The following is a 27552-nucleotide window of genomic DNA, read 5'->3' as shown; positions in this document are numbered from 1 at the left end:
TATGAAATCATTTTATTAGATTACTTTTGCTATTATTAAATACATTTGTTGCGACTTTTTTGTGATGACAGACTCATCAAAATCGGAAGAATCTCACACCAGCCCTGATTCCATTATTTCTGATTGGCCTTGTGCAGAAATAGTACATACAGCAGATGCATCTGATCCAGTAATCTGTTAAGCCTGGTCTATTAACATACACAAGACCTAGCTTACCTTGCTCTGGATTGGCAGAAGCAAGCTTGCCACCTAAGTGCTGAAGATAAATATGTTACAATTGTAATACTACATGTATACAGCTGTGTATTACTTATGTAAATAGTAGACTTCAATTTGAGCACAGCAGGGAGGAGTACTTGTGAGACGTTTGGCAGGTTATGCTTGAGGGTGAAAGTACAGTCTGAAATTACAAACAAAATGCTGTGTTACACACAGCCATCAATTCCTGGTAGCAATAAATCAAATTTCAATAACTGACAGGATGAAAAATTCCAAACAAGGTCTAATCCTCTCAACCTTTACAGGGAAAGCACTAACAAGCATAATGATTTCAATTGCTATTGACTGACTCTCTACAACACAGTCACATAAAGGGCTGAGAGTTTCTATCTCTGCATCTGCCTAGTATAGTAATGTAAGTAATAGAAGACTGTCTTCAGTTGTTACTTACAATACAGTCAAAGTAGTCCAAGATGAAAACCATTTTTCTAGCCATTGCCTACATGTTATTCTATACTGATGTTTCTGTCAAAAATAAAAGTCACTTTAAAGCAAATAGTCATAAAAAAATCCATACAATAGTATTGCTTATCCAAGTAATAATCACACCACCACTCACAGAGTGCATGACACGTCAAATCAAATTCACCCAGGAGCAAACCCATTGTGTTAGATACAGTCTTGATTCCTTCTGTATTACACATGCTGACTGATTCCTAGGAGAAAAGGTAATGTTTTTGCTCAAAACTCAGCACCTACTCTCTATCAAATGAAGATACAGTCCTCAGCTCTAGTATCAATGCAAGATCTGGCTGAAAAGTAACAGGAGATAGGACATTATAGCTCTGCCACTACTTGGTTGTATACTAATAAATGAGAGGTTCAGCCAAATGTACAGAACCTACTCTTAGAACTGACTAACCACAAGTAGTTTTATTAACCTGTCTATATTATTGTTAAGTTGCTTTGTGTCTAATGGAAGACTACTCTGACCCATTGTCTGCTTCACCTTTACAAGCTTGCTTGACTTGCACCCTGCTTGGTAGCCTGTATATCTAAGCTCAACCCTGTCCAGAATAGGTAAACAGCTCAATATCTAGCAGAGATGGATAAACACACTTTTCAAGCTCAGTATATCTCTCTCTAGACATTGGATCATTTGTCTTAGGTATGAGCTTATCAAATGCAAATCCCTTGCTTTCTGAACAAAGCTTATTAAGCCTCTAGTATTTCTAGTACATTATCCTTTCATTACTCTGTATAAAATAAGGGAATTCTTTAGCTTAGCCTTTCCTTTGAATCTACATATCTTGAGAGACATACAATACTACTAAATTTCATTTTGCTTTAATGTGTAAATGACAGAAACTAGTATTGCCCCTATATAAGTTATACAATACAACAGGAAGATCCAGCATGCCTTTAAATACTGGGATAACATTCTGGAAGCAATATCAGAAGATGGGTAGCAACCAGGAGAACAACACAAACACAGTCACTCTCATACTACTGCTAAACAAGGTTATTGTTGTATACCCTAATCAAGTTACATTACATGAACAAACTTCATAATACTAGACAGCTAGCAAACCATATGTGCCCCTCAATTCTGACCTTGACCTGCATGGCTGCTAATGTTGGCAGGGACAAGGCACCTGAAGAGCCTGACAAAAATGCTGTGCTAACTGATGTAGAGGCATGGTGGAGAGATTACTATGAGCTACTAGAGTCCTGTGGTTACAAATTACAACCTCATTATCAACCAGGTTGGATCCTGTTTTGGAAGGGAACTGGGAAGAATGCATTTTTCTTTGAGTACTCTATCTGGAACATTGTACATATCAACTTATATTCACAATACAATGTACTCATTTTCTGTGCCTGGAGCACATGTCTTGTTAAACCCTGAATGTAATTGATGCAACATGTGTAAAGGACAGCAGAACCGTTTCCATCAAACGTGTCGAAACAGCCTTGCAAGAGCTTACCATTGTATACTTTTTGTCTTCTAAGGATGGAGGTTCTGCCAAGTCCACAAATCACTGCATCCTGGTCCTCGATTATTTTAGTGATCTGTCTTTACCAAAATATGTGTTTCTCATCATGCCTTTCCTTCACACATTCAACAACCCTCCCTTTTTCTCTGTTGATGAAGTGCTTGATTTTGTCAAGCAAACCCTTGAAGTGAGTGGAAAATCTATTTATCTTCCATTTATGCTAATGTTTACAAAGGGCTTGGTCTACATGCATGGCCAAAATGTAGCCCACAGGTGTGTCTCGACTAGTTCTTGACCATATTCTGTTTTGCTCAGTGTCTTTAAGAGATTGTGCAGCTGAAAATATAATGCTGGATGCTACAGTGCTCTATCCAAAGGGGTTTCATCCAGTTGCTAATTTAAAGGATCCATTGGGGAGGAAACATGCACTAGTCCGACGTTGCCGTGATGTTGAGGGTGTCAAGTATTACTTTATTGATTTTGACATCTCCTCCCGTTTTGAGGAAGACGTCAAAAAGGACCAGAGGCATGTTACTAGCAAAGATGGTCAAGACTGTGAGGTTCCAGAGCTGTCTCGTAATGTTCCGTATGACCCGTTTGTGGTCAATGTTTTTATTCTCAGAAACGTATACAGAAAAACGTTCCTGGATGTGAGTCGAGCTTTCTAAAAAATGCAAAGCGGATTTTTTATTTGTTTTTCTGATTCTGTTGTAACAGAAATACTCAAATCTTGCATTCTTGTCGTCTCTCATGGATTCCATGACCAAAGCATTTCCTGAAGATAGACCTACAGCAGAGCAGGCTTTGAAGCAATTCTATCAAGTGATAAATGCTCAGTCAAGCTTTCGCCTGAGATGGAGGCTCATAGAGAAGGATGCTGGTCTAGTGCAGCGTGTGTTCCAAGATATCAGTTCAGTCACTCACGAGGGACTCTATATTTCAAAGGCTATCATCAGTAAGCTGTCTAATTCCATTTTGAAACACTATTAAGCAGATGGCCAACTTGTCGTTTCATACACTGTTTTAGAACTGCCTTTGAAGTTGTCATACAAATAGTACTTTCGGAATTTGTAACTGAGTTCTAGTATTATTGCGATGTTTTTGCGCCTTTGTATTTGACACCCAGGTATACAATGCCGGACGGTGTTGGCACTTCTTATATCGCAAGTTTCAGTAGATTCCCAACTCGGATATCTGCAGAAACAGATTTCGTATTAACCATAAACTCAATTTAAGGCTGTGAAACAATTCTACTCGTTTTGATCCTACATAAGGTTAGTTTTTCGTGAGCCTAATATGGACATATATGATCGTGTAGACGCGTGTGGGCCTTGTGTTGTTTTACCATTCCTTCGCTCTTAGCCGCGGCCAAGCTCAAACGTAAGTCCACCAGAGAAAAAGTGTCACCCAGACTTACTGGGACCTAGATCACCATGGTAGACCTTGTCTCATTGGTCCTGGGTGTACCATCGTACGTCGAAGATTTCATAAAGGTTGCCAGAGTAATAGCCAAGTATAAAACAATTACGGCGGACCATATCGAAATAGTCGAAGATGCTATTTTCTGTGCATCAACTCTCAAGTATTACACGGCCTTCGTGGATATCAAAGACCCAGGTACACTCAACCACCCGTCCCGCCCGCTTCTGGAAGAAGCTCTCCTTCACGCAGCGAATGCCTTGGAAACAGCAGAGCACATTCTCCACGATTGGTCAGTGAAACTTAAACTCAACCCGAAGCCTCAGGGACGGATGATTCTAGCCAAGTTGGCGGCCTCTATTGCTGAAAAGATTGCTCAAAGCAAAAAAGACGGCTCTGGTGATGTTCAAAGGAAAAATCCGGTGAAGAGTATAAAACTACTCCAGGAAGCTGCGTATCTTGCCTTCGGTGCAATTGAAATTAAGGATGCTATGAAGAGGCTCAACAAGTGGATAACGCGTTTAGCACAACTTCTCCTGACATCTCCAAGTTTGAAGTTGCGCATGGAAACGACAGACTCAAGTAACAGTCATGGAGATACGCCAGATGACGTTGCATTCGTCGCTGCTGCTCGTAAACGTGCAAAATCAGAAATTGAGGTTACTCCTATCGATGAAGTACAGCTGGAGTCCGCCTTCGACATCGACCCAAGCCACAATTCCGGTATATTTCGCTTGCAAAATGGTGACTATGCTGGCTGTATTGTCGACTTGCGCGATATCACGATACGGCGTTTTTTTCCCGATATCGAGGAGGAACAACGCGACACATTGCTTATTTGTCGGCTGTTTGCCGAGGCGCCGTCAGACAATGAATACCGCACTCGAGCTACTGTTGGCATCCTTCCATGCCTCGGTTACGCTATTACAAACTCTGGGAAGAACCACCATCTTTTTTTCCGTCTTCCATCTGGAACAGGTACTCCGCGTACACTGCGCGGCCTGCTATTGTCCGGACCAGCCGAACACTCTATCAATGCACGCCTTGAATTTTGCATTCAGCTCGCAACATCGGTGCTTATCGTTCAGTCACTCGGACTCGTTCATAAAAATATCAGGTCAGATTCGATCATCGTTACGACGCCGCTCAGCACTGTACACGACAATAACACCCTTGGGACGCCCTATCTACTATCTTTCGGACAGGCCCGTTTGTCTGCAGGGCCTTCCGATCTAAGGACATATGCCGGAGCGGCACTCGCGAGGACCCTGTATATTCATCCACGACATCTAATTTCATACAAACGAAAGAAGTTTCAAATGCGCGACGACATATACAGCCTTGGAATCTGTCTCCTCGAGGTTGCAATATGGAGGTCTCTTCTGATATGGGACAGTGAGAACGATGGATTTGTGTTTGATCACAGTATTGTGGACATTTCTGACGATCATTACGAGGAAGTTTTGGAAACCCGAGGCCGTTCGGTACAACAGGACAAAAGCTGGCTCCGACGCTTTGACTTGATGAAATTTGTGGAAAGGGCGGTACCTGTCACAATGGGTGATACGTTAAAGGAGATTATTCTTCATTGTTTGACATTCGGGGAACGCAATGTATTGTCGTACGATGCGGCCTTGGATTATATCCAGGAGACGGACACGCAGGATGACAGGGCCGATCAGCAGAGCGTGATGTTCGTGCAGGACATCCTAACCAAACTGCGCGGACTGGCGTTTGCGGACACAGGGAAGACAATGTAACCACAGCGTGCAGAATGGAGCCATGCGTAAATTGGAAATAGTTTGTATTGTAATCCGCCATGATTTACCACAAGATGCACTCGAGACCCTAAGCGCTGTCAGAGCCAGACGCCGTCCGCATACATCTGGACACCTTTCCTGTCCGAGAATCCCAGGTCGCCGCTTTTATGTAACAGAGCTGTTGGCCTTAGGGCAGGCTATTATCCTTTGCTAAGTTTGGATGATTTCACGCTAGGGTTGCACCGTCCCCTTTCCATCCATGGGAAGCCAGTGGTCCTGAACAGGGACCGCGCTCTTGTATTCGACTTAGCGAGGTCAAAGGGCATTTGCAAATCACGCCAAGCCCTATCAGGCAACGCGGAGCGTTGTTATTGTTCCCGCGCGGTTGCAAACACTCTAACGGAAGTAAAACAACCCAGGACCCCGGACGCACGGTGGCGATGCCTCGTTGGACACTGTGGGTCCAACATGTATCCAACCATTGAACCAAGGTCCGTCCAAGTACCAAAGCTGTCAGGAGGCCGTCGCCGAAAAAGACCTTAATTTCCGCAGACGCTTTGTAAATTGCTGTTTACGTAACGATTGACTCAGCAGCATACGCTAAGAATGTCCGCGGTCATGCTGGTCCTTGACAAAAATATGATGCAGTACATGAGGGTCAAAAACGTAGAATTACTCACTCGGCGAGGACATTTGCGAGCGTTGGCTAATTAGACAGATGGTCGATAAAACGCGCCCCGGATAATCCGTATACCTTGCAGATACCTCAGAAAGGACATGCCTCTGACTGTGCTTTCTTTTTCTACCGATGGTCCTCGAGCAGACGCTGGATCCAGTGACCACTACTAATATTTCACTTTGGAGCGTCTCAAACAGCGTAACCGTAGGTTTGACAGCCAAACCGGGACAGTCACGTATAGCAGAGCGTCGATGACACTAATAATGATACAACTGAGATCCAAGGGTAACATTGCTAAGCTGCTGAAACGATGTATATCTTGACAGAAATTTCTGCGACTACTATACAATTTAGTTTGCAAAAGACACCTTCAAAGGAAGCTTAGGAGCACCATCCGTAGACGACTCGAGGAACGGCATTGCTATCAGCCCGAACTCCCAGCGCACGGCAGGACCAGGCTCGAAAACGAAGTTTCTGATAAGTACGGACAGAACCATTTCTGAGATAGCGAGACTTAGTTAGTCATCCTGATGTTATTTGCGCCTAATTGACTTACTCATCTCCATCTCAGAAAACTTGAACCCGCTGTAATGTATAGTACAGTTAGGAATGTACAGCAAACGGATTTGAAGAACGTACATGCACGCCCTTGAACCACCAGCAAAGGTCATCCTAGAAAAGCATGGTTCATTAGACAAGTGTGAGCATGGTAGTCGACACGTCTGACAACTCACATTTGGGAATATACTCCGGGAAGTTTCGCATTCGCGACACTCTCTGGCAAAGGGTTCAACCAGCGTGATGGTTTCCATTGGTCTGCGTCGTCACCCCAGATTTCTTTGCTAGTATTGGCGTTGAGAATAGATGCATACACCTCGGTTCCCTTCGGGACAAATATTTCCCTGATTTCACTCTTTCCGTCTTTTGCTTTAATGGGCCACATGAGCGGCAGTATGACGTCCTTCGTCGCTCTATAAGGTTCTCATTTAAAAAAGTCAAGTTAGGTTCATAAATGGCGACTTACACACGATTGATCATTAGCGCTGGACAGTGTACGCGAAGCGTCTCTCTGCAGACGGCGTCGAGTACCGGAAGCGCTTGCAAGGCGTCATAGTCGAGCTCGCCTTGTTTTTGGTACGCTTCAGTGAGTTCTTCGCGAAGTCTGGATTGGTAATCCTGATTATGAGCTAGGCAGTCGATGATACGGCTGATGGCATTTGTCGTTGTATCATGTCCCGCGAGAATGAATGTACTATATTTAACAGGAATGTGAGCAGAGTCCACCGGGCTATTTTTAAGAGACATCTACTTACTTCATGTGACCAAGCAGCTCTTTCTCATCGATGCTGTCTTCGGAATTCGCTTTGACTATATGCTGAGTCAGCTTGTGCATTTGTTCAAAAACCTTTTTAGGCTTACGGAGAATGCTCATAATATCTTTTCCTTTTCCGACCTGGGTAAGGACTGCCTCATCTCCTTTTTCAATCGCTTGACGCTTTTTGCGTAAAATATCTTCAGACGATTCCTCAAGGGTATCAGCTACGCTGACGAGATCCTTGACCAGACTAGCCGGAATCATCTCCAGGATACGTCGTCTGAGCCCTGGGGAGCCAAACCTGACCAACCAAGGCGTGAATTCCCGAAGAAATGCGGTTCTTAGAAGTAGAGGGCTTTAAAACCATTAGTCAGCGTGAAAAGTCATTTACGAATAACAAAATTCTGAAATCGGCGAATGGGAATTGATGTCGAGGAAACAACGACCGACCGACTCGTAGTGGTTGAAAAGGAACATTATGAACGTGGGACTGGACCTATGAAACACTCACAAGGCCATCTTCAATGCATCACTATAGGGGTCTATCTTCTTCTTTTCATCAAGTGATGCGAAGGAATGTCCCAAGCCACCTTGGCCGATATACTCCAGTGCAGCACGAGACATCCAACCCATAACGTCAACGTACCCAGTTGCGCTCCGGACGTCATTTGCAACTCTCTCTCGTAACTGTTACGAGAAGTGCATGAGACTCTTTGTAGGGAAATGTAACGAATTCAATAGATATACTCACTGCATATGCGATTGGATACAGCATGGGAAGCATTTCGCGCATGTGCTTGGTGGAAAATACAGGATTGAGCATCTTCCGTTGTTTCCTATGTTCCTCACCTGTATACTATTAATTAATTTCCGGATCACCTATGAGGAAGAGATAGAGTATACCAAAGCTCGACAGCAGGCTATTGCCAAAGATGACCTTGTTATTCCTGCAGAGGCTCTATCAGCTGTAGTTTTTGCAGCGATCACTCGACGGCATACACCAGGAAGGCCTGCGTCTCGTCAAAGACACTCTGATCCTTGACCAAGATGTGATGCAACGCAAGAGGGTCGAAAACATAAAGTTGTTCGCTCTGCGGAGACGTTAGCTAATTTTGGTTAATCAATCAACGGTCGATGAGACGCACTCCGAGCAACCCATGTAGCTTGCGAACGCCTCCGCCTCCGTACGCATCCCTGAGCTCTCGATGGAAGCCCCAGCTATTCGGATTAAGCAGTTGCTTGAAGTTTCCTGGTGAAAATGTCAGGGACTAGGCCGTGTACGGTTATTTAAATATTTGGCATTCGTACCTGATATCAATGATGCGTTACGAGGGCCCGGTATGTTCGAGAGTGGGGATTTAGCGAGGAAGAACCTCAAGCAAAGCCATACTGCTAGTGCAACGAGGATAGGAGAGACGACTTCAGAGTACGATATCATTGTTGATATTATTCGTAAGTTAGTACATGGTGTCCTTTGGCTCTTATATGCCTTCCCACTTGCATCTCGGGCATTGATACTTGAGCCTTCCTATTTCCTCCCGGTGTCAGCAAAGCTCATGTAAACTGCGAGAGTAGTGCGAAATGAAGAGTTTTCGGAGGTTCGGCAACCGCAGAAGACTCTACGAAGTGGTTTTGCATCAGCTGCTCTGATGTAAATCTCTCACGACATGAGCTGAAGGTATTTCTGGGAGTGCTTCTCAGCACTTAGGAACATGTTCGTGCAGTCCTTCTTTACCAATTCAACATGATTAGCATCAAATCTGTATAGTGAAGAGCATAAGATATACGGTTATCTCCCGGGGGTATGACGAAACGTGCTCTTCGAATAAGAGATATGACAAAGGTGCTATGCACGTCCGCGGAAGAAGCCACGAGTGACCGGTGCCATAAGTGACTTGGATGATGAGTTTCTCCACAAGGCAGCTTCGAGATCCACCTGCCAATAAGATGGCAAAAAGCAACCGACTAGAGTAGCCCAATAAGCGGTTCACACTCAAATAATATACGTTTGCTGCAAAAATGTTCCACACCTACTTGATCTTCTTGTGCACCTGAGTATCTGTCGAAACATTAGAGAAACGTCTCCAAGTCGGCTTTGATAGGATTATGTTCGGGCTGCCGACGTGGAAGATTACGGCATGAACACCCCCCGAAAAGATCAAGAGAGGGAGCGAAGAAGCAAAGGGGAGTTATCGAGGAGTAAACCGGTGTTACTCGTTTTATCCAAGCCTTCTTGGATTTTTCAAGACAAGTTCGGCCGCCTGGACTTGAAGGCTTCTGAAGAAGAGGACGTTAAGGCTCTACTTTGTCACCTATACTAGGAACATACCTGAAACTTGATGCATGGACCCGTGGTTGATTCGCAGAATTGTAGATCCTCATGAAGGTCACCGCAGTCAGAAAGCTGTAAGTGCCATTATAAGAGCCGTTACTGTCTATAAAGAATGAGGTGATCATGGAAAAATAAACAGGGCGAAAACAGATTTATGAAGTTCTTTTCCGGATTTGGCAACTATCCAAAATTGTCGACTCCTATTCATTTCGCCCAGCATATATAGATCAAACTCAAGAGAGCACCAGTAAATAGCAATGTTATCAGGAGCCCCCTCATCGTCCATCTTATTCATTACATTTCGATGCAACGTCTCATGACACCGTCATCTCGGCCTTCTACCGATTACAACTACGTGGAGTTTGTTAACAGATGACTAAATTCCTTACGTAATTGACCAATTGCAGCTCTGAGTTCTAACTTCTCGCTGCTCTGCCAAAGTTTCAAGATTCCTCTACTACCTGTGCCAACGGAATGCAGTTGCCTTCACCTCTTTCTATATTCTTGGGTGACAATTTATGCTCTTCAATGCACCGAAATTCTCATACTGACGACGTCCGTGTAAACCTCCGGCTCCAGAGCATGTTCACTTTTTTTTCGATAAATGGGGAAGATATCTTTAGCCTTGATGGGAAAACGCATATTCAATCCGTGCCTCTTCGTCATGCGAAGCTACCTCCTTCTTGCTTAGCACATACATAGATAGCGATGAGTCGGTGTCTTGTCCTACTGAGCTCGCAACCTGCCTCGCTCTCTCTTTACCTGCTATTACGAGGTCTATCGTCTACATGGAAGGACATCCCAGATTTCGCATAGCCATTTGGTACGTTCTGTGTTAGCACTTTTTAGGTATTGGTTTGCTCAATTTTTCTCACTAAGTGGTGGGGGAATCGGTGGGCTTTCTCTCGCTGTCGTTATTGGCAAGTACTGCAAGGACGTCGAAATCGATTTGTTCGAAGGGCTACCTCAGTTCACGGAAATCGGTGCAGGCATTTCGGTGTGGAAACGGACGTGGTTCATCATGCAGGAACTCGGTCTTGATGAAACTCTGGGGAAATTGGCGTTAGAGCCGCCTGTAGATGAGATAAGTAAGTCGCACAAGTTCATTAACTTGCTATATATTGATTCTCCCAAAGAACCCGGTTTTTGTTACAGGAAAAGCGACCAGCCAACAGAGGGCTTCAATTTCAATCGTATGATCGTACCTTGTAAGTATAAAGCTGGACTACAAGTCCAGATACTCATGACGTGCGAACGGAGTAGACGGATCAATTACCCTCCACCGTGCCGACATGTTGAAAGTCCTCACGGACAATTTACCTCCGCCGTCAATGTTTCACGCACACTTCAACAAACGGCTTACATCGTACTCCACAAAGAGTAATTCCGTGATTCTCTACTTTGCGGATGGTACGTCCTTTGAATCGGATATGTTAGTAGGAGCGGATGGTATCAAATCCGCGACACGCGCGAAAATGTACACATCATTAGCGGATAGAGCGAAGGAAGAAGACAAGAAAGCCCAGTTGAAGTGTTTTGTGCAAGCCGAATGGTCAGGAACTTACGCTTATCGTGCGTTGGTGGATACGAACATGTTATTGAAAGTGGCGCCTGGCCATCGCGCTGCTTCACTTCCGATGATGGTACGTCGTCGTTCGTACTTCATAAATGAGGTCGAATACTGAAATGTGAACTAGTATTGCGGAAAGGACAAAGTTCGTTAATTCCATTGTATCCGTATGATTCCCGATCTGATCATTCTCGTAAAGCATGTCGTCTCCTATCCGATATCTCAAGGAAGGCTCGTAAATCTCGTCCCTTTTGTTACTGTCCCGAGTGGAGAGGGAAAACAACTCGACGGCCCCGCTGTGGTCGACGTGACGAAGCAAGAGATGCTAGATCAATATAAGGGTTGGGAGCCGGAAGTCTATTCCCTCCTTGACGTATGTGTTAAATGTTCTGTTGGGCATTGTATAATCGTTCTGTACTCAATTATTGGATATACATTAAGAGTTCCGAGAAGGTACAGCGATGGGCAATCAGCCATATACGTGGGTTGCCAACATACGTGGACGGTCGAGTCGCAATATTGGGAGACGCGGTGGGTATTTCCGTTTATCAGGTGCAAGTCCCCTCAAGTCTACCCTGCAGGCTCACGCCATGACTACTCATCTGGGCGCAGGAGCCGGTCAGGCTATCGAGGTGAGCCATACCTATCGCGATGACAATTTTCAATACCAAATGTCTTGACACCTAGGATTCATTCATTCTCGGAAAACTCCTTGCCCAACCAGGAGTAAACAAATCAAATCTCGCTTCAGTACTACGCGTCTACGACGCCGTTCGTCGACCATTCGGAAATCACATCGTCGAGCGCTCACGTACGTCGGGGTTCTTATACGAGTTCAATAATCTCCCGGATGACATCGACGAAGCACTCATTCGTGCCGGCTCGGACGTAGAGTTGGGGAAATTGACACGAGAGATATATAAGAAGTGGGAGATTCAGTGGAGTGCGTTGCCGAATGTTGAGTGGAAAGAGGCGGAACGGAGGCTTAAAGAGGTGGTTGAGACGTCTGGTCCGAAGACTTCGAGGCTGTAGGTATCTTATTTTGTTAAGGAGATTCTATTGTCAAATAGCATGACATATGTATGTAAAATGGACCTGAAAAGGTGACCGGAAGTGTTGCAACTTAGAAAAGCGGACTTTGTCTCTATCCTGACATTCATCTTTCCTCTTTCCCTTCTTCGTTGCTGTCCTAAGCTCTGAATCCTTTCGCTACGTTGCAAGCTGCAGTAGATAAGACGAAGGTGGAAGTGGGTGACTCAACTCAAATGCAGTGTTTTAACATTCCGACCTTCGTGTTCTATAAGAAGTGGCATTAAGGAGAGAAACACAGAACAAAATCCATGAGGTGATACAAGTCCCTATTGTGGTCACGAGATGACTTCTCCATAGCAAATGGAAGGGGGGGCAACCTGAGTTCCTTAGATCGACATAGCTTCTTGCTGACGAGTTCCAGGACCAACCTAGATGCAGAAGTAATGGTACAGTTGGGTGACGCAATTACTCCATGCCTTTCGGTACCTTCTGCAGCGAACCAAAGCACGCACACAAAAACGACTGAACTGCATCGGCAGCTCTTCGTACGATCTTCGCAACGCGACGTCCCCCTCGTTCGAGTCTACTGATAGGTAGAGCTGCATGCGTGCGGTCCATACTTGGGTCGAGGTCGAGGTACAACACGAGTGGTTTCTCGCGGGAAGAACCGCAACCGAGGGAATGAAGACGCAACGGTGCTCCAGGATCGGCTAGCCTGAATGCTGGATCGTCTGGGAGAGTCTTCCTACCATGCGGAGAATGCGAATATACGGAACGAGAGACGGAGGAAGTGTACAATTTTGCGCGTGTATGGTGGATGCCTTCCCGTTTGCAGATGTATTTGGTGTAATCTGATGCTAGGCGTGGTGAAGGAATTCGATTGGCGTGAATGAAGGAAAGAGAGTCGTCGTCTGTGTCTAATGGGAAGGACGAGTTGTAGGGCGCATTGTAGGTCACTATATATCCGGCTACATCAGGTAAGGCCGGTAAAAACTGAAAGGCTGCATCTCACAGAGACGATAGTACACTGGAATGCACACAGTCAGAGGGAGTTCTCCACGGAAAACATTAAAGAGTTTACTATACCTTTATCACTTTGGCTGGATTTTCTGCTTGAGGCGGTCGGTTTCGTTAATCCAGAGTTGGAACGAGAAGATAATCGTCGTGTTCCTTGGTTCATTATCCGCCTTGTCACTCCTTAGAGTCGTCGTCGCCGTCGTCGTCGTTAAGATTGCTGGACCCATGGCCGGAGTTCCTCTCCGATTCGTGGCGCTCTAGCGAGAAACTTGAGACACTAGAGTCCACTTCCATTCAACACGTCGATCCCTCGGAAGTCCGGACGGTAAATCTTGATGCCCGACTGAAGCTTTTTTCTCTTCCACACATGCTCAGCTGCAGGACATACGAAAACTTGCTGCTCAGAGGTCGCGGCGTGCTTTGACCATTTGATATCAAGAATGTACATGTCTGAGGCTTCACCCTCGAGTCTATCCAGTATTAGTATCATCACCATGCAGCCTTGAAGCTATTTGCATGTTGCGGCCGCAATGATCTGTCGGACATCGAACTAGTCTAAAGAGTTATGATGAGAAGTTGTTGGGATCGATTCGGATTAGAGGAAAGAGGAAACGTGAGCAACCGTCATATGCTTACGTCATCCGTACGACTACTTAGAGGCCGGGCTACCTACCGCATCACCGCACTGTGAAAATGTTTCCGCTAATTTGTCTTAAGGAGAGGAAATCGGAATCCTGCAGTAAGAAATCCACAAGCCATATGCGGAACGAACAAATTTGCAGTCGGGGAAGCATCATTATCGGTCGCCGAGGCGGCAGGGTAAAATGGACCGTGGGAAAAAGAGGCAGGTGCCCACTCCCTCCAGCCTCAGTCATGCCGAACAGTTCGAACACGTAGAGCGCATCGCACCTGATCCCAATTGAAAAGTTCCAGAAAGTAGCTTGGCTGCACTCTATGACCTTGCGTGGACGGACCAAGGAGAACGCATGCTGTTCCACAAGGAGCCTGTTTGGCGCGACGAGTACAAGATGAAGGATGTCAAAGTCCGAAAACATACGAATGTGTTGAAATGGGGTCGTAACGCGGCTTTCTTCAAGTTCCATCTGGGACACACATTGTCGGATGAGACAGACAATCGAATCCACTTAGAGTCTGAAGGCAAATGAGACTTCAGGTGTAGTCGTGGATGTTGACTTGGATTCACAGTACAACCCCTTCAAGACCAACGCAGGACGGCCAGCAGAGGTGGATGGTACAATAGTATCAGGTGGACCCAGTATTGGTACACCCATTCGCACCGCCCTACTTTGTTCCTGTTGACTGCAACTTTAAGAAAGACCCTGTTTGTAGTCTATATTCTTCCACTGTGCTTCCTTGCTCATAAGCCTGTTGTCTGGCGGACTCATGCGAAGAATGTACTTGCCTTCGTCGAGGAAGGAGTCTATTCAATTCCGCTCGACGAGCGACTGCCACCTCACGTTCCCGAAGATGCCGTCATCCCATCTAATTACAATCCAAGCTGCAAATTGCCTGACATGAATTTGTTGACACAACTTCTCGTGTTACAAGACATGAATGTTTATACAGACGAGGCTAACGAAAGCATGCTAGAACACGTGTATTGCCTTACTGTGATAGGATTATTGCCACAGTGCAATATGCGAGAGGCACAACCTGGGCCTGTCCTTGTAGGTCAGTCCGTTCCATGCAGTCGATAGTCAGAGTGTGGATGTTACGGCTGACGTAATTTCAAAGGTAGACGCCCATTTAGACAGCAGCTGCTCGTCTTTCGCGAGCATGTGGGGTTTTTCTCCGACGTAGCCATCATAAATTTCTACCTTTGCAAGGCTTTCGACTGATGTGAAGACGATTTCGTGCACCATATGTTCAGTTTCAGAGTATCCTTTCAAGGATATTATAGGCAAGCGAATGCCTCAAAAGGGAATATGCGACTACGCCCTAATATTAGACAAGTGAAAGCTTTCTAATTGACACCCTAAGCACCTAAGCAAGCAAATGAATGTGCACACGGTTTTTGGAAGCGCATAACGCTGGGACTTGGTAGTCTTGCCGTTCAATCCTACTCCTGGCCTCCACTTGACGGAAACACCTCACACTGATAGTGACGTAGTCGTCAGGCTGTATATCAAAATTTATGCGGAGCTGGTGGGTGAACTGTTGGTACGAGAAATCATCAACCGGATTAAGACGTTTTGAAAGACAGCGGGCGACGCGCGACGGACGCTGTAGAAGTACGGATGTTCGGACACGGACCATTCCAGTCTCCAGAACGCTATTGAAGAGTGCGAAGCACTCATCGGCAAGACAACAAGAAGTGTCCTTCCTATCGTGGGTTGTGCTTTATGCTTTATGAGAGGGCCTGCTTATCTACAACGCTGCAGACGGTGACGTTAAGATCACTAGTACTGACTATTTGAATCTATGCGGCTCGCTCTGTAAAGTTTGTGGTTGGCTTACTTGTTTGCCTATTACCTGCCCTCCCTTGTGTTGGATTTTTCTAGTCGCTTCTATGCGTAATACGATATCCTGTAGTTCCACTCCTCACCAGTCCTCACGTTGTACAATTTGTCTTTTAATTCACGATCTACCAGAAATTAGAATCACAGTACGAGATTATGTAATATGGTCTCACAGGTCCGTTGTTTGGTGGACGTAACTTACTAACTGTTTTTTATGGCCCACCACGTTCAAATGGAACGGACTGGCTAACCTTGGCAGCATTCTTGGCTTATCTGCATCCTTTTTTCACAAGACAGTTCACAAGACAGCGAGAATTCGAGAATTACGACGTTGTTGCTACATGCTTTCGCGACTGGACCGCTAGAACGAAAATAGGGCAGTGCAGTGGATACGGAAACAGGTCAAGTTCGTGGATGGATAAATGAGAATGCGTAAATTTAAGTGGTAGTAATTAATAGCCACGGCCGCCGTCTCCAGATATTTTTACGCTCTCACTAAACGGAAGGCCGTCCAGATAATGAAGCCATTTGCAGGGCGAACTAGAAGGTGGCTGGGTCCGTAAGTATCGGAAGAAGCTCAAGGTGCGCTGGCAACATATTTGTATAACATATGTTCTGTTTAGCATACTTGGAGCGCCACGACGAGAATATGGTAGGACGACAGGAAGACTCGTTTCTCTGGATTTCGTGCCTCGTGCCATATGGATTTATCTCACGGAAAAGGGACAGATCTTGCTTCCCCGCATCCTAGCTTCGTCCGTTACGTCGCAGCGCGTCATTTCATCCAGGTCATTGCTCAACTTTGTTCCTATGCTGATACACGCCGACAGTATGCAGTTCTCGTACCTCTATATTCTTGGGATTTTACGTCCGAATGCTTTCTATCTGTATGTTACTCAAGCATACTTATCCGAGGTCCGTTGTTAAAGGTTCGATTGGACGGAGCCCCGTTTCTAATGTGATAGGAAAGCCAGCACAGATCGGCATTCGACCTCTGTGATTTTCAATTGCCACTATCACTAATTAACGGTATTTTTACATTCAAAAGTTTGGGACAATAAATACAGTGTGGAATGTTTCTCAGATATTGACAAGAGACATTTTTAACCTCTTCCAGATTAGGTGGACGTTCGCCTTCTACCTTGGCCTTAAGGCCGCAGATATCTCACTCAAACAGCGGACGAAGCCTGTACAAGAATTATGCGAATGACAGGAACTCAATCGTGACGAATGCGCCAGAGTCAACATACGGTGATCTCATGCAAGGATGACATTCCAGGTATAATGTAAGTGCTCTTCCTTTTGACGTGATTCAGTATGACCACTGTGGTATTGAATTAGCAAGGTAATCATTCGCCTATACTTTCTGAAATGAAATGAAAAGTAATGGAAGGTACTTGCCTTCGTCATAATCCATTCCGGATATCCAGTTGCAGCGTCTCCTCTCGCTTTTAATCCGTTAGAATCAACCTTGCCTTTACCGTATCGGTGTTCCTCATCTATCTGGGGAATGGATATCATTTCGCTAGTAAGCAGGTCCATGGAAAAAACACACTGAACTGACCTCAAAGCCATATCTGGCGTAAATGTCGCGCGATTTACTTGTTGTAGCTTCGAGGTGGACAGGTTTTGGTGCAGTTCGGGCGAAACCATCCTTCATCATAAGCGAGCAAAGCCCTTGTTGCCAACGCATCCCAATTCTCAGTCGAAGTTGAAACGGTTTATGTGAGACATTTCGCACCATTTCCTTCATGCTCAGGGTCAACGACGATCGTAAGAAGGTGCCATGAATCCAGCCTATCTAACTGTCTGGCCTTGAATGTTTTCTCCAGCGCATGTTCTACTGCTGGCGAGAACTCTACTGTCAACCTCTAGCAGAATCAAATTTGTAAGGTAAGACAGTGATTGACAAAGTCGCACCATACCTTCATGCCTTCAATACCCCATCCGAGGAGTACCTTATGGAATCCAGATCGTAAGAGGGTGCACAGGCCGATATCAAGGGTTTGGCCGGGCTTTAGCCAAAGTACGACACCAGCAATTTTCTCTTGCTTTTTCTGGTCTTTACCCTCCAAAGTGGTGTCCAATGGAACAACTGCCACAATTACCAGTCCTCCGAGGAGGACAGTTGCTTTGAGCAACGCAAGTTGAAAGTCATAGAGCCGCTTCAGCGTGCGTAGTGCACGCGGTTCCTTTGAATCGTAACGAGGTACTGCTTTCTTAACACAACCATACCAGTTCATTGCAGGATCCCGAGCGAAGGCACGTGTTAAGACGCGCGCTGCTTCCTGATATTCCGTCGGCTGTACGGGGCGGACATAGATACCAGAGACCTGCTTGGAAGTCATCTTCTAGCAGAACGTATCAGAGATGAGGACCGGCTTACTCTTTTCTGGAAGGCAATATATAACGGAATTGAAATTTAGAATGCAATCATTTGCAAGCTACTTACGATATTACGTGGACCGTGGGAAATTCCGGTAGTCTACGTTCGGAAGGAAAAAAATCCGAAAATAAGAAGCGAGATGGTGGTTCTGTGTCATGCTACGTTACCTGTCTACCATTACGACGAACCCGGTTCTTCGAGTTCTGTGCTGCTAATGCAGTTTTCTGTGATTAGGAAGCTCATAGGAAATCCCGCGAGTATCGGTTCCTGGTCTCCTCCTTCTGTCCGAGAGTCACAGTCGCAAGTCTTTTGTACCCAAGCTATGCTCCCTTATCCCGCTTTCCCCGATAATGACAATGTCGGTCTCCACAATTTCCCTCCCTGAGGCATATTTTCTAGCCTTGTTCTGCGAGGCTGTATTACATGGTCAGTTCAACACTTACGGGATGAGGGTAGCATAGATCTAACAATACCTAGGAGTGTTTACCGTGCTATTCTGCGCGGCGATGTACCTCATTCTGTAAGTTAGTTTAAGCGGGTACTGGCGATGACGCGATTGAATTTCCACTGCTTTCAGGAGACGCAGAGGACGACGATCCACGGTAACTCACAGGATTATGACAATTTTAACTGTGATAATGTATTCGCTTTCGACGACACATTTGGCTCTGTCTCTGAGGCAAAACTTGATCGCTTTCTTCAAGCAAGATGCTGCCACCGGACGACTTACTGTCTTGAATGACCCTGGTAGCCCCCTGGTGTATGCTCAGATTGCAATGGAAACAATAAACGTATGAGTGCTGTACTTGGATAGTGTTTGAAGAATGCTTACTCACAAAACGCTATCCAGTGTCTGATAGGCGATTGCATTGTAGCCTGGCGTGCATGGATTTTAGCAGGTCGCGGGTGCAAAGTACTCATAATTCCTGTTCTTTTTATCCTAGGTGGGACTGGTGGGTACTTGCGCAATCCAACTGATAATGACTCACGAGATGCCATTTAGCCTCATCCATTGGACTAACAATCGCCTTCTCAAACGAACCAAGCGGGCACGAAATCTTCAGCCAGAACATATTTGACTGGCTCGTTCCCTTCTTTGCCTTCACTATTGCGACAAACCTGTACGCGGTTGCAGTTATCTCGTATAAAACGTGGTGCGTGCTTCATAGTATAAATAGTCCAAGTAGCAGCCTTTTGACAGTTACCGTATAAGGCGGCATCGCCAAAGTATGAAAGCCTTGGAGAAAAACGGGTCGCGCATTTTTGAAAGCGGTAGATTCAGAATCGCAATGTTGCTGCTTATCGAGTCTGGGTTTCTCTATATCCTCGTCCTTGCCGTTATCCTGGTGCTATTTCTGCTAGATAGTAACGGCGTCTATGTCGTTGCGGATATGCTAGCGCATCTAACGGTAAATTATATTGAAACTAGTTTCCTTCCCGCTGGCTTCATGACTCAAATTTTTTTCGTATAGGGCATCTATCCTGTTGTCATCATCGTTCTGGTTGTATTACAGCTGACGCAGCACGATATCGCGAGCCGGGAAGCCACTTTGTCAACTATGCACTTCAACGTTGTGTCGCGGATACCGGCCAGGAATATGACTCACGAACTATCGACGCTCAGAATCCAGGTCAACTCAACAAACTCGTTTGATTCGTCTCGGAGCCCGATGGAGAAGGGTGGGGAGCCAAAGAAGTGTGTCCGTTTAGAAGACTTCCATTATGCGAGTGCTTGATCTACTTGCCGATAACCCAAACAACTATATTTTATGGTACTGATACCGCCCATTCATGGTTGCTGCATTCGTGTAAAAGAATTGACCCGGACTCTAACTCTATATTCTATACCAAACGTATTGAAAAGTTGTATTAAAAAGCTGTTTAAACAAATGAATAGTAATGTAGCTATGCCACAATCTTCACCAAAGGATCGCTCATGAATAATCACACATCGATTTCATTTTCCATGCTTGAATGCTTTGCATCCATCTGTAACGTACAGCCTGGGTCCAGATATTGATCCAATTCTGCTTACGAACTTGAACTTGTTCCGATTTCCCCTGCCCTGCATATGAGGTTAGCATTTGAGGGCAGTGCTAATACAAAAACCATGCCTATTTTTAATCGAAAGATCTTGCGCGCAGAACAATCTCGGAAGATAAAGATACCCCTTGGATGCAGTATTCTGCCTTCTATTGAATGGAAAAAAATATTAATTATCACTCAATGAGGCATTAACCAAAGTTCAGCCGAAACGGGACAGGATAAATATTCCTATTTGAGAAAGTTGAATGCGGTCCACTTGTTTTCCAGCTGCCAGACACACGTAAACACGTTGAGAATCCACGGCGTCGGAAGCCCGCACAACATTACTCACATTGTTCTGTTCTTGGCTAGAAATTCCGTTTCTAACCCTCATTAACCAGTGGTCTGCTTTTCGCGAGAAATAGTGATGCGTCTCAATCCTGGGTAATGGAACAGAAGGCTCGAAGAGACCTAGGTGCTCAGCACACAAACGAAAAATAGAGGGCATAAAAATGAGTAGATCCCTGCAGAATTCTGTTCTGCATCCTTGCTACGCTCCATGGATTCGCCGCTCGATAATGCCCTACGACAAGCTCTGGATGGACGTATGGATCGTGGCACTCCATTGTTTGACCTCGCGAAGTCTACGCCTACCGCAGCACCCGACCTCTTCTCCAATGACTACTTGTCGATTACCTCCGACCCTGAGCTGAGCAGATCGTTTCTAGAGAAGCTCGCACAAGAATCTGCCACGCTCGGAGCAGGAGGATCTCGTCTTTTGGGTGGAAACCCCCTAGCACATGTGCAATTCGAACTCCGAATGAAGGAGATCTTCAGCACCGAAGCAGCACTTCTCTTCAATTCTGGCTACGATGCCAACACAGCATTTTTCAGTTCCCTGCCACAAGCAGGGGATGCCATAATCTTTGACGAACTTGTTCATGCCTCTGCGAGGGATGGAATGTCTGTCTCGCGAGCTAAAGATGCTCTATACCCGTTTTCCCATAACTCGGTGCTATCTCTCAAACAGACCCTTTGCGTAGTTCTCCAACAGCACCCAAACATAGCGCAAGGGAAAGGAACTGCGTTCTTTGCCGTGGAAAGTCTGTACAGCATGGACGGAGACCTTGCGCCGCTGCCTGAGATGCTGAATTCGATCGATGAGCTCATTCCTAAGAACTGTTCACATATTGTTGTTGACGAAGCTCACGGAACTGGTCTCTATGGCGAGGGCGGGCGAGGAATCGTCTCCATGCTAGGGCTTGGTCATCGCGTTCATTCCGTTCTGCACACATTCGGAAAGGCTCGCGGATTTTCCGGTGGTACGTTTGTCCAAAACAATTCTTGTCCAATGACTTCTCACAGAATTCCTCTCAGCCGTTCTCCTCACTTCTGTACTCGTGAAGAGCTATATAACGAATTATGCTAGGCCGTTCATATACACTACAGCCTTACCTCGTACCCATATAGCAGCCCTAAATGCTTCCTTTGACTATGTCATGAACCAGAAAGGTCAAGACGTATGTACCCTTTTCCCAGCTAAAATTCGACTTGCTAATCTTCTGAAATACAGAGAAGGGACCGTTTGCAGGAACTCTGCCGCTTCTTCGAATCGCACCTTCGCGAAGCAGTGAAAATGGTGGATGCGAAGTTTATCAGTCTTCCGCCGAGGAATGTTCCAGAGGGATATCCGGAAGGGATTCGCACGCCTATCTTCCCCATATTAACACCAATGCCGCTCAGTCTTGCGAAACATATACAATCTTTGGGATATGCATGCTATGCTATACCACACCCCGCCGTTCCCAAGGGACAAGAGAGAATTAGGGTGATTGTGCATGCAGAAAACACTGAGTCCGAGGTTCGTCTTCTCTTTGTATCGCCTTTAGTAGTACTGAAATGGCGTCGTAAAGTTGGTAGACTTCATCAAGCAGTTATTAGACTGGGTTGCAGTCCAGAGACAAGCCCAAATTGACGGCAAATCTTTGAACATCCATTTAGCCCGTCTATGATATCCAGCAGAAGAGCAAGCATATTGGGTGGCATTTATGCGTTTGAATTCTGGGTGCGGACATCTTTCCTGGTTTTGCCTAGTATCGCGTCTTTCTTCAAGAATTCAATGTCGCACCAAGCATGGTCAAACTGTAGTAGAGCCCGCCATCTAGTAAAATCTTGCACCACCTCATTCTAGTGCATGAGTCTTGTGTCCTTTACCTATAGGTTTATATAATGTTCATACTCGTTGAGAGGCCTTTCGAAAGGCAGAGATCACCTCAGCCAAATAACAAATCGATTGAGGTGACAAAAAGTGACAAAGAGACGGTGTACATATGCACATAATTATGCACGTCTCAATTGTACACGTGTCATTCCGTTGATACATTAGTAATGAATAACGGCATCACGGTCTCGCTCGTCCGAGAAGGTATCCAAAGGAAATATCAAAAGGAAAGCCAGAAACGGCCTCAATCGACTTTCTTCGAGTCCAGTAGGAACCCAACTGTCTTGAGATAATTTCGATGTTCATTGCGATTCTTTCGAATCTCTGAGTCGCACCCACGTCTCCAGAAGGGAACAGCAATCTGGGCGGTAATAAATGTCAGCCTCTGGAGTACATGCTCGGGATTACATACCCAGGCAATACAGTCCAGAATAGGACCAATCAACGGGTTGGTTATTGGAGCAGCGCCACGATTCCCATTGGCGAGAGCTTGCGAGTTAAACGTTGCTGTGATATGATGATCACCCGTCTCTATGCCTAAAGAATAATTTTAGCGCAAGCGCAGAAAAACATCCCAGTTTAAAATACCTTTTAACATTACTGTAGCAGCCTTATCGCAGCTCAACATCACGTCGGAATCCTCGAATGTCTTGGTGAGCTGAGGTTTCGTCTTCAGCTCCTCTACGAGTCCAGGAGAGTCCATCGTGGGCGCAAAGAATATTTGAATGTCAATGTTATAAAGAACGCACTCAGAACGGAGTGATTCGGCTAGTCCTTTAAGTGCGTGCTTTCCAGGTGCATACGGCGCGTAACCAATGAAAGACGTAAGCGAGACTGTTGAGCCGACGAAGACAATTTTTCCAGGCCGCTGCTCTTGGACGAGCTTCTTCACGGCGGCATGTGCACTCCACGCCTGTACCCAATATGCTTGTTCCATGCCTTGTATTAGGTGTTCTTCCGTGTTCTCAATGAAGAAACTTGGCCGAGATGAGCCTGCACAGAGGAAGAACGCATCTGGGGCAGTTATTGCTCCGCCGCTCTGCTGAGAAAGTATCTTGCATTCAGCCTCAAGGGCTGCATGGGACTCCGCGGATTTGCTAAGCGAATAAGAATGATATCTAAACGTCTGTTCAGAAGACTGCCGATTGCGCTATTTGCATTTGCGTTCAGCTCAAGCTTCAGCCAAAGATAAGCAATATCTCTCACCTCTAGCTCTGCGATTGCTTTCTTCAAATTTTCCACGTTCCGCGCGACTATCGTGACATTTGCACCTTTTTTTGCCAACAAAACGGCAAGGGATAGTCCCAAGCCCTGGGAGCCGCCGGTCACGAAGCAGTTCTACTCGACTCGAGTGCTTATGTCAGGTGTATTATTACCATACCCAAACCCATTATACTTCGCACCTTTCCCTTTGTATTCCAATGTGCTCGAAAACCTAACATTTTCTTCACTTATCCGAAAAAAAAAAAAAACAGGGAAAGTCAGGATGTGTAGTAAGTATCCCGATGATAAGAGTTCGTACCGAGGACACTGATCTGATACAGGGTTTTTTTTTCGCATTTTAGAACGCGCTGCGAAATATCACGTGCTCAATTCAAACAAGCTGTTGTCAAAAATCATGAAGTTGCTTAGTATTCACCGATTGCTTGTCCAAAGCGGGACTAAAAACTTATTCAACCCCAGAGTCATATGGAAGGTATATCAGAGACACAGTTCTTTTTCCACGGAAAAGATGCAATGGTCACTGCAGGGGTCGAAATGAGAAATCCCTAATTTTCAATAACTCTATTATAAGAATATTCGCCGTTAGTAAGTGAATGTAAGAATTGTGCCACAATCATAACGAAGGTAATATGAAGTTGTGTTGCTATCCTTTTTATCCTCCTATTATGTTGTGAATACGTTTGTGCCTGTACATCAAGAAGCGTTACTAGTAAAGAGATTTTCACTTCTGAAAAGCTTTGCTTAGCTGAGTACAGGCACATAATATTCACATTAATTTACTAACAACAGCAAATAGTATCTTAGCATAGTGTCAGACTCCGAGTCGAAGAGAGAACTCTGGAAGGAATTTTCGGACTTGAAATTAGTCCACCTTCCTCGAGTCAGGTAGGAACCCGACTGTCTTAAGATAATTACAATGCTCCTCCCGATTCTTTCGAATTTCTGAGTCACAACCACGTCTCCAGAAAGGAACAGCAATCTAGGTACGAGCCATTATGAGCGTTTCGGGTGCATGAGAATATATACTTATAACTGCGCACCCAAGCAATGCAGTCCAAAATGGGACCAATAAACGGGTTAATAATCGGAGTAGCCCCACGATTCGAATTAGCAAATATTTGTGTATTGAACGTTGCTGTGATATGGTGGTCACCTCGTTCTACACCTGAGAAAAAAAATGAATGCATTGATAGAGGGTCATTGCATTTATTGTACCTTTCAGCAGGACTGCGGCGGCATTGTCGCAGCTCAGTGTCACGTCAGAGTCCTCGAATTTCTTGGTGAGTTGAGGCTTCGTCTTCAGCTCCTCTGCGAGCCCAGGAGAGTCCATCGTTGGCGCAAAGAAAATCTGGACATCGATGTTATATAGAATGCACTCAGAACGGAGTGATTCGGCAAGTCCTTTCAGTGCGTGCTTTCCGGGTGCGTACGGTGCGTAACCAATGAAAGACATAATCGAGACTATTGAGCCGACGAAAGCAATTTTTCCCGGCCGTTGCTCTTGGACGAGTTTCTTCACAGCAGCGTGTGCACTCCACGCCTGTACCCAGTATGCTTGTTCCATGCCCTGTATTAGATGCTCTTCTGTATTTTCAACGAAGAAACTTGGACGAGACGAGCCAGCACAGAGAAAAAACGCGTCCGGGGTCGAGACTGCTCCATCGCTCTGCTGCACAAGTGCTCGACATTCGGCATCAAGTGCAGCATGAGAGTCTGCGGATGTGCTGAGCGAATAGGAATGATATCTAAACGTTTGTTCAGAAGACTGTCGATGACGCTATTTTCACTTGCGTCAAGGACAAGCTTCAGCCAAAGATCAGCAATATCTCTTACCTCCAACTCTGCAATTGCTTTCTTCAAGTTCTCCACGTTCCGCGCGACTATTGTGACATTTGCGCCTTTCTTTACCAGCAGAATGGCAAGGGACAGTCCCAAGCCCTGGGAGCCTCCCGTCACGAAGCAGTTCTACATGTGCGTTTATGTCAGCTATTGCGTGACGTGGGTGTTCCAAATTTTGCACCTTTCCTTTCGCACTCCAACGTGTCCCTAAGCCGAAAATCATTTGAACTCTTATCTTGGACCTAGCTGTTAGGGATGTCTGAGACTTGTCTGTGAGACAGAAACAGTGACGACGTCTGAGTCGGTGTTCAAGAGCAGTTTCTCTGATGAGAAATGGAGTTCTGTTTCGCGTCTATAAATCACGTGCATTCAGTCTGTGGCCAATCATGAATCGGTAACAGAGGAACTGTTAGTCCGAAAAAGGAGCCGTGAGGAACACACGTCTATCATTGGAAATGGAATGCAACACATCGCGTTCTACCACCATGATCGAACTCTGTCGGACAGACCGACCTTTCTATATAAATTCAAATAGAAATACGAATTGTGAAAAAAATTCGTAAAGCAACTCCGTAGACAATTTCTGTGAGTCAATAAATCGCAATCGATTGCGAATGCAATGGATACTACACTCAAGTATGGAAGCTGATGCCAAGTTGCACAGAGGACTGTCGCCTGCATTAATCCTTTGGACTACCAACTGTACTTCATTATCAGTCGAGCAGGCAATCGTGTTTCATTCAAAACGTCCACACGCATGCTACGTAGTGTCTTCTACTACCAAATCACTGATAATAGAAGACAGTATAAAAAGCCTTCCTGAGGCCGAAGTTTCATTACAAACTCTAAAGCACTGTTCCAATATCATAAGAATGTAAGGCCTTAAAAAGTGTTAGACAGCAAGTGATGTTTGTCTTCGAATCTCTCTATATTGCGTTTACGAGTTTCTGATAATATATAATTGAAGTCGTATCAGACATAATGGAAGGAAGGGACGGACAGAGCAATGAGCATAAGTATGCACTGAAAGATATTCTCGGCACTCATCATGGGTTCAGCCGCCCCAGTCTTCCCTGATCAGAGATGATCAGTAGTGTACTGTGTTTGCTCTTCCTTTTTTTACCAGCAAAGCTTAGAACAGAACTCTCAGGCTATTGCTTCAGTACCTCAAATGAAGATTAAAACTTCCGGGCATTATATACCCATAAACGTCAGACGTCCGTAAGTTGATCCTCCTTTCCCCACTGTCTCAATGGCATCTCCAACGAATGGCGAGCCACTCCCCACTGTACCAGCCTTGGAACACTTGTGTTACACAGCTGTGAGTCTGACTGTGGTATATCGTTTGGAGAGGTTTTATTATATGCTGAACTACTGCTATCTGCATTTCCTTCCCTGCCTTGTAGTACGTTGATGGTAATAGTTAATAAAAGTTGCAACTAGGCAAATTACTGACACCACACTCTCATTCTGGACTCAAGTTGCAGCAATCACTATACAAGTAAGGAAAGTTGATCTGATGTGATATATTAGTGCTCAACTTTCAAAACTTTTCTAGACCTATGACTATTTACTGAACATTGACCGAGAGAAGAAGCTAGTGTGGCCAATGCTGCACAAATCACTGATCAAAATATTGTTCTTTTTCACCCAATACATGCTGTTCTTTGAATGAGCATCTGCATTTGGTGTACAATCACCAATACGTGTCTGTTTGTAACCCTATCTGACAAGCTTAATATAGACCATATGAACAAGAACATGACGATTTTGGTAGTGCTCCATGCGTAGCGTATACGCTTACGTGTGTAAAATTTCCCACGTATACGCATACGCGTGTATAATTACAGGTGTAAACTGGGTCAGCAGGACCCATATACAATACACTACTTCTGTATACAGTGTATACAGTGTATACGCTGTGCCAAATATAACAAGATACTTTACATTAAAATAGCTCATAAAAGTACACTATCATCTTTCAAAACAAATGCTTCATATTACTGAGCTAAGAAAAATGTATTGTAGTACTGTTTA

The 27552-nt window shown here is 45.2% G+C and overlaps 11 protein-coding genes across 11 annotated transcripts; 6 read left to right on the top strand and 5 right to left on the bottom strand.

Moving 5' to 3' along the window:
* Nucleotides 1–1843: 1843 nt before the first annotated feature.
* On the top strand, nucleotides 1844–3206 carry FOMMEDRAFT_93491 (uncharacterized protein; the record flags this gene model as incomplete). Its single annotated transcript, XM_007269888.1, has 5 exons — nucleotides 1844–2034; nucleotides 2289–2403; nucleotides 2452–2489; nucleotides 2542–2870; nucleotides 2998–3206. The coding sequence occupies 5 exons, from the start codon at nucleotides 1844–1846 to the stop codon at nucleotides 3204–3206; spliced, it is 882 nt and encodes a 293-aa protein (XP_007269950.1).
* Nucleotides 3207–6424: 3218 nt separating this feature from the next.
* FOMMEDRAFT_92779 (cytochrome P450) lies at nucleotides 6425–8827 on the bottom strand (the record flags this gene model as incomplete). The annotated part of the gene is made up of 12 exons (XM_007269844.1): nucleotides 6425–6573; nucleotides 6631–6659; nucleotides 6714–6746; nucleotides 6809–7045; nucleotides 7099–7379; nucleotides 7480–7744; nucleotides 7901–8076; nucleotides 8141–8238; nucleotides 8293–8336; nucleotides 8389–8480; nucleotides 8535–8638; nucleotides 8698–8827. 12 exons carry the CDS (start codon nucleotides 8825–8827, stop codon nucleotides 6425–6427), a joined length of 1638 nt encoding a protein of 545 aa, XP_007269906.1.
* A 1488-nt stretch (nucleotides 8828–10315) lies between these two features.
* On the top strand, nucleotides 10316–12335 carry FOMMEDRAFT_22857 (FAD/NAD-binding domain-containing protein). The gene is made up of 9 exons (XM_007269772.1): nucleotides 10316–10544; nucleotides 10601–10809; nucleotides 10858–10929; nucleotides 10985–11364; nucleotides 11419–11436; nucleotides 11491–11664; nucleotides 11733–11822; nucleotides 11873–11923; nucleotides 11979–12335. Exons 1-9 carry the CDS (start codon nucleotides 10510–10512, stop codon nucleotides 12321–12323), a joined length of 1374 nt encoding a protein of 457 aa, XP_007269834.1. The 5' UTR covers nucleotides 10316–10509; the 3' UTR covers nucleotides 12324–12335.
* A 374-nt stretch (nucleotides 12336–12709) lies between these two features.
* FOMMEDRAFT_160221 (uncharacterized protein) lies at nucleotides 12710–13503 on the bottom strand (the record flags this gene model as incomplete). Its single annotated transcript, XM_007270020.1, has 4 exons — nucleotides 12710–12751; nucleotides 12810–13279; nucleotides 13336–13350; nucleotides 13410–13503. 4 exons carry the CDS (start codon nucleotides 13501–13503, stop codon nucleotides 12710–12712), a joined length of 621 nt encoding a protein of 206 aa, XP_007270082.1.
* Nucleotides 13504–14164: 661 nt separating this feature from the next.
* Nucleotides 14165–15199, top strand: FOMMEDRAFT_160220 (uncharacterized protein; the record flags this gene model as incomplete). Its single annotated transcript, XM_007270019.1, has 5 exons — nucleotides 14165–14223; nucleotides 14278–14401; nucleotides 14490–14622; nucleotides 14691–15032; nucleotides 15096–15199. 5 exons carry the CDS (start codon nucleotides 14165–14167, stop codon nucleotides 15197–15199), a joined length of 762 nt encoding a protein of 253 aa, XP_007270081.1.
* Nucleotides 15200–16049: 850 nt separating this feature from the next.
* FOMMEDRAFT_22855 (uncharacterized protein) lies at nucleotides 16050–16856 on the top strand. Its single transcript, XM_007269771.1, has 2 exons — nucleotides 16050–16735; nucleotides 16795–16856. The coding sequence occupies exons 1-2, from the start codon at nucleotides 16522–16524 to the stop codon at nucleotides 16818–16820; spliced, it is 240 nt and encodes a 79-aa protein (XP_007269833.1). The 5' UTR covers nucleotides 16050–16521; the 3' UTR covers nucleotides 16821–16856.
* A 356-nt stretch (nucleotides 16857–17212) lies between these two features.
* On the bottom strand, nucleotides 17213–17871 carry FOMMEDRAFT_58472 (uncharacterized protein; the record flags this gene model as incomplete). The annotated part of the gene is made up of 4 exons (XM_007269841.1): nucleotides 17213–17319; nucleotides 17381–17497; nucleotides 17562–17691; nucleotides 17746–17871. Coding segments are annotated over 4 exons (480 nt in total), but the record flags the coding sequence as incomplete, so codon positions are not given.
* Nucleotides 17872–18928: 1057 nt separating this feature from the next.
* On the top strand, nucleotides 18929–19992 carry FOMMEDRAFT_148612 (uncharacterized protein). The gene is made up of 5 exons (XM_007270018.1): nucleotides 18929–18997; nucleotides 19057–19159; nucleotides 19210–19360; nucleotides 19420–19615; nucleotides 19679–19992. The coding sequence occupies exons 1-5, from the start codon at nucleotides 18983–18985 to the stop codon at nucleotides 19940–19942; spliced, it is 729 nt and encodes a 242-aa protein (XP_007270080.1). The 5' UTR covers nucleotides 18929–18982; the 3' UTR covers nucleotides 19943–19992.
* Nucleotides 19993–20790: 798 nt separating this feature from the next.
* FOMMEDRAFT_160216 (PLP-dependent transferase) lies at nucleotides 20791–22243 on the top strand (the record flags this gene model as incomplete). The annotated part of the gene is made up of 4 exons (XM_007270017.1): nucleotides 20791–21553; nucleotides 21609–21751; nucleotides 21805–22092; nucleotides 22145–22243. 4 exons carry the CDS (start codon nucleotides 20791–20793, stop codon nucleotides 22241–22243), a joined length of 1293 nt encoding a protein of 430 aa, XP_007270079.1.
* Nucleotides 22244–22696: 453 nt separating this feature from the next.
* FOMMEDRAFT_148610 (oxidoreductase) lies at nucleotides 22697–23992 on the bottom strand (the record flags this gene model as incomplete). The annotated part of the gene is made up of 6 exons (XM_007270016.1): nucleotides 23975–23992; nucleotides 23856–23902; nucleotides 23659–23790; nucleotides 23041–23602; nucleotides 22865–22989; nucleotides 22697–22813 (listed from the first exon to the last, which is right to left on the bottom strand). The coding sequence occupies exons 2-6, from the start codon at nucleotides 23892–23894 to the stop codon at nucleotides 22697–22699; spliced, it is 975 nt and encodes a 324-aa protein (XP_007270078.1). The 5' UTR covers nucleotides 23895–23902; nucleotides 23975–23992.
* Nucleotides 23993–24421: 429 nt separating this feature from the next.
* FOMMEDRAFT_22853 (oxidoreductase) lies at nucleotides 24422–25814 on the bottom strand. The gene is made up of 5 exons (XM_007269770.1): nucleotides 25697–25814; nucleotides 25510–25641; nucleotides 24892–25453; nucleotides 24717–24841; nucleotides 24422–24655 (listed from the first exon to the last, which is right to left on the bottom strand). The coding sequence occupies exons 1-5, from the start codon at nucleotides 25736–25738 to the stop codon at nucleotides 24539–24541; spliced, it is 978 nt and encodes a 325-aa protein (XP_007269832.1). The 5' UTR covers nucleotides 25739–25814; the 3' UTR covers nucleotides 24422–24538.
* Between the last annotated feature and the right edge of the window lie 1738 nt (nucleotides 25815–27552).

The sequence above is a fragment of the Fomitiporia mediterranea genome (assembly GCF_000271605.1).
Source record: "Fomitiporia mediterranea MF3/22 unplaced genomic scaffold FOMMEscaffold_11, whole genome shotgun sequence".
Lineage (NCBI taxonomy): Eukaryota > Fungi > Basidiomycota > Agaricomycetes > Hymenochaetales > Hymenochaetaceae > Fomitiporia > Fomitiporia mediterranea.
The sequence above is the reverse complement of the archived record's forward strand: the minus strand, read 5'-3'. Positions and strand labels throughout refer to the sequence as shown.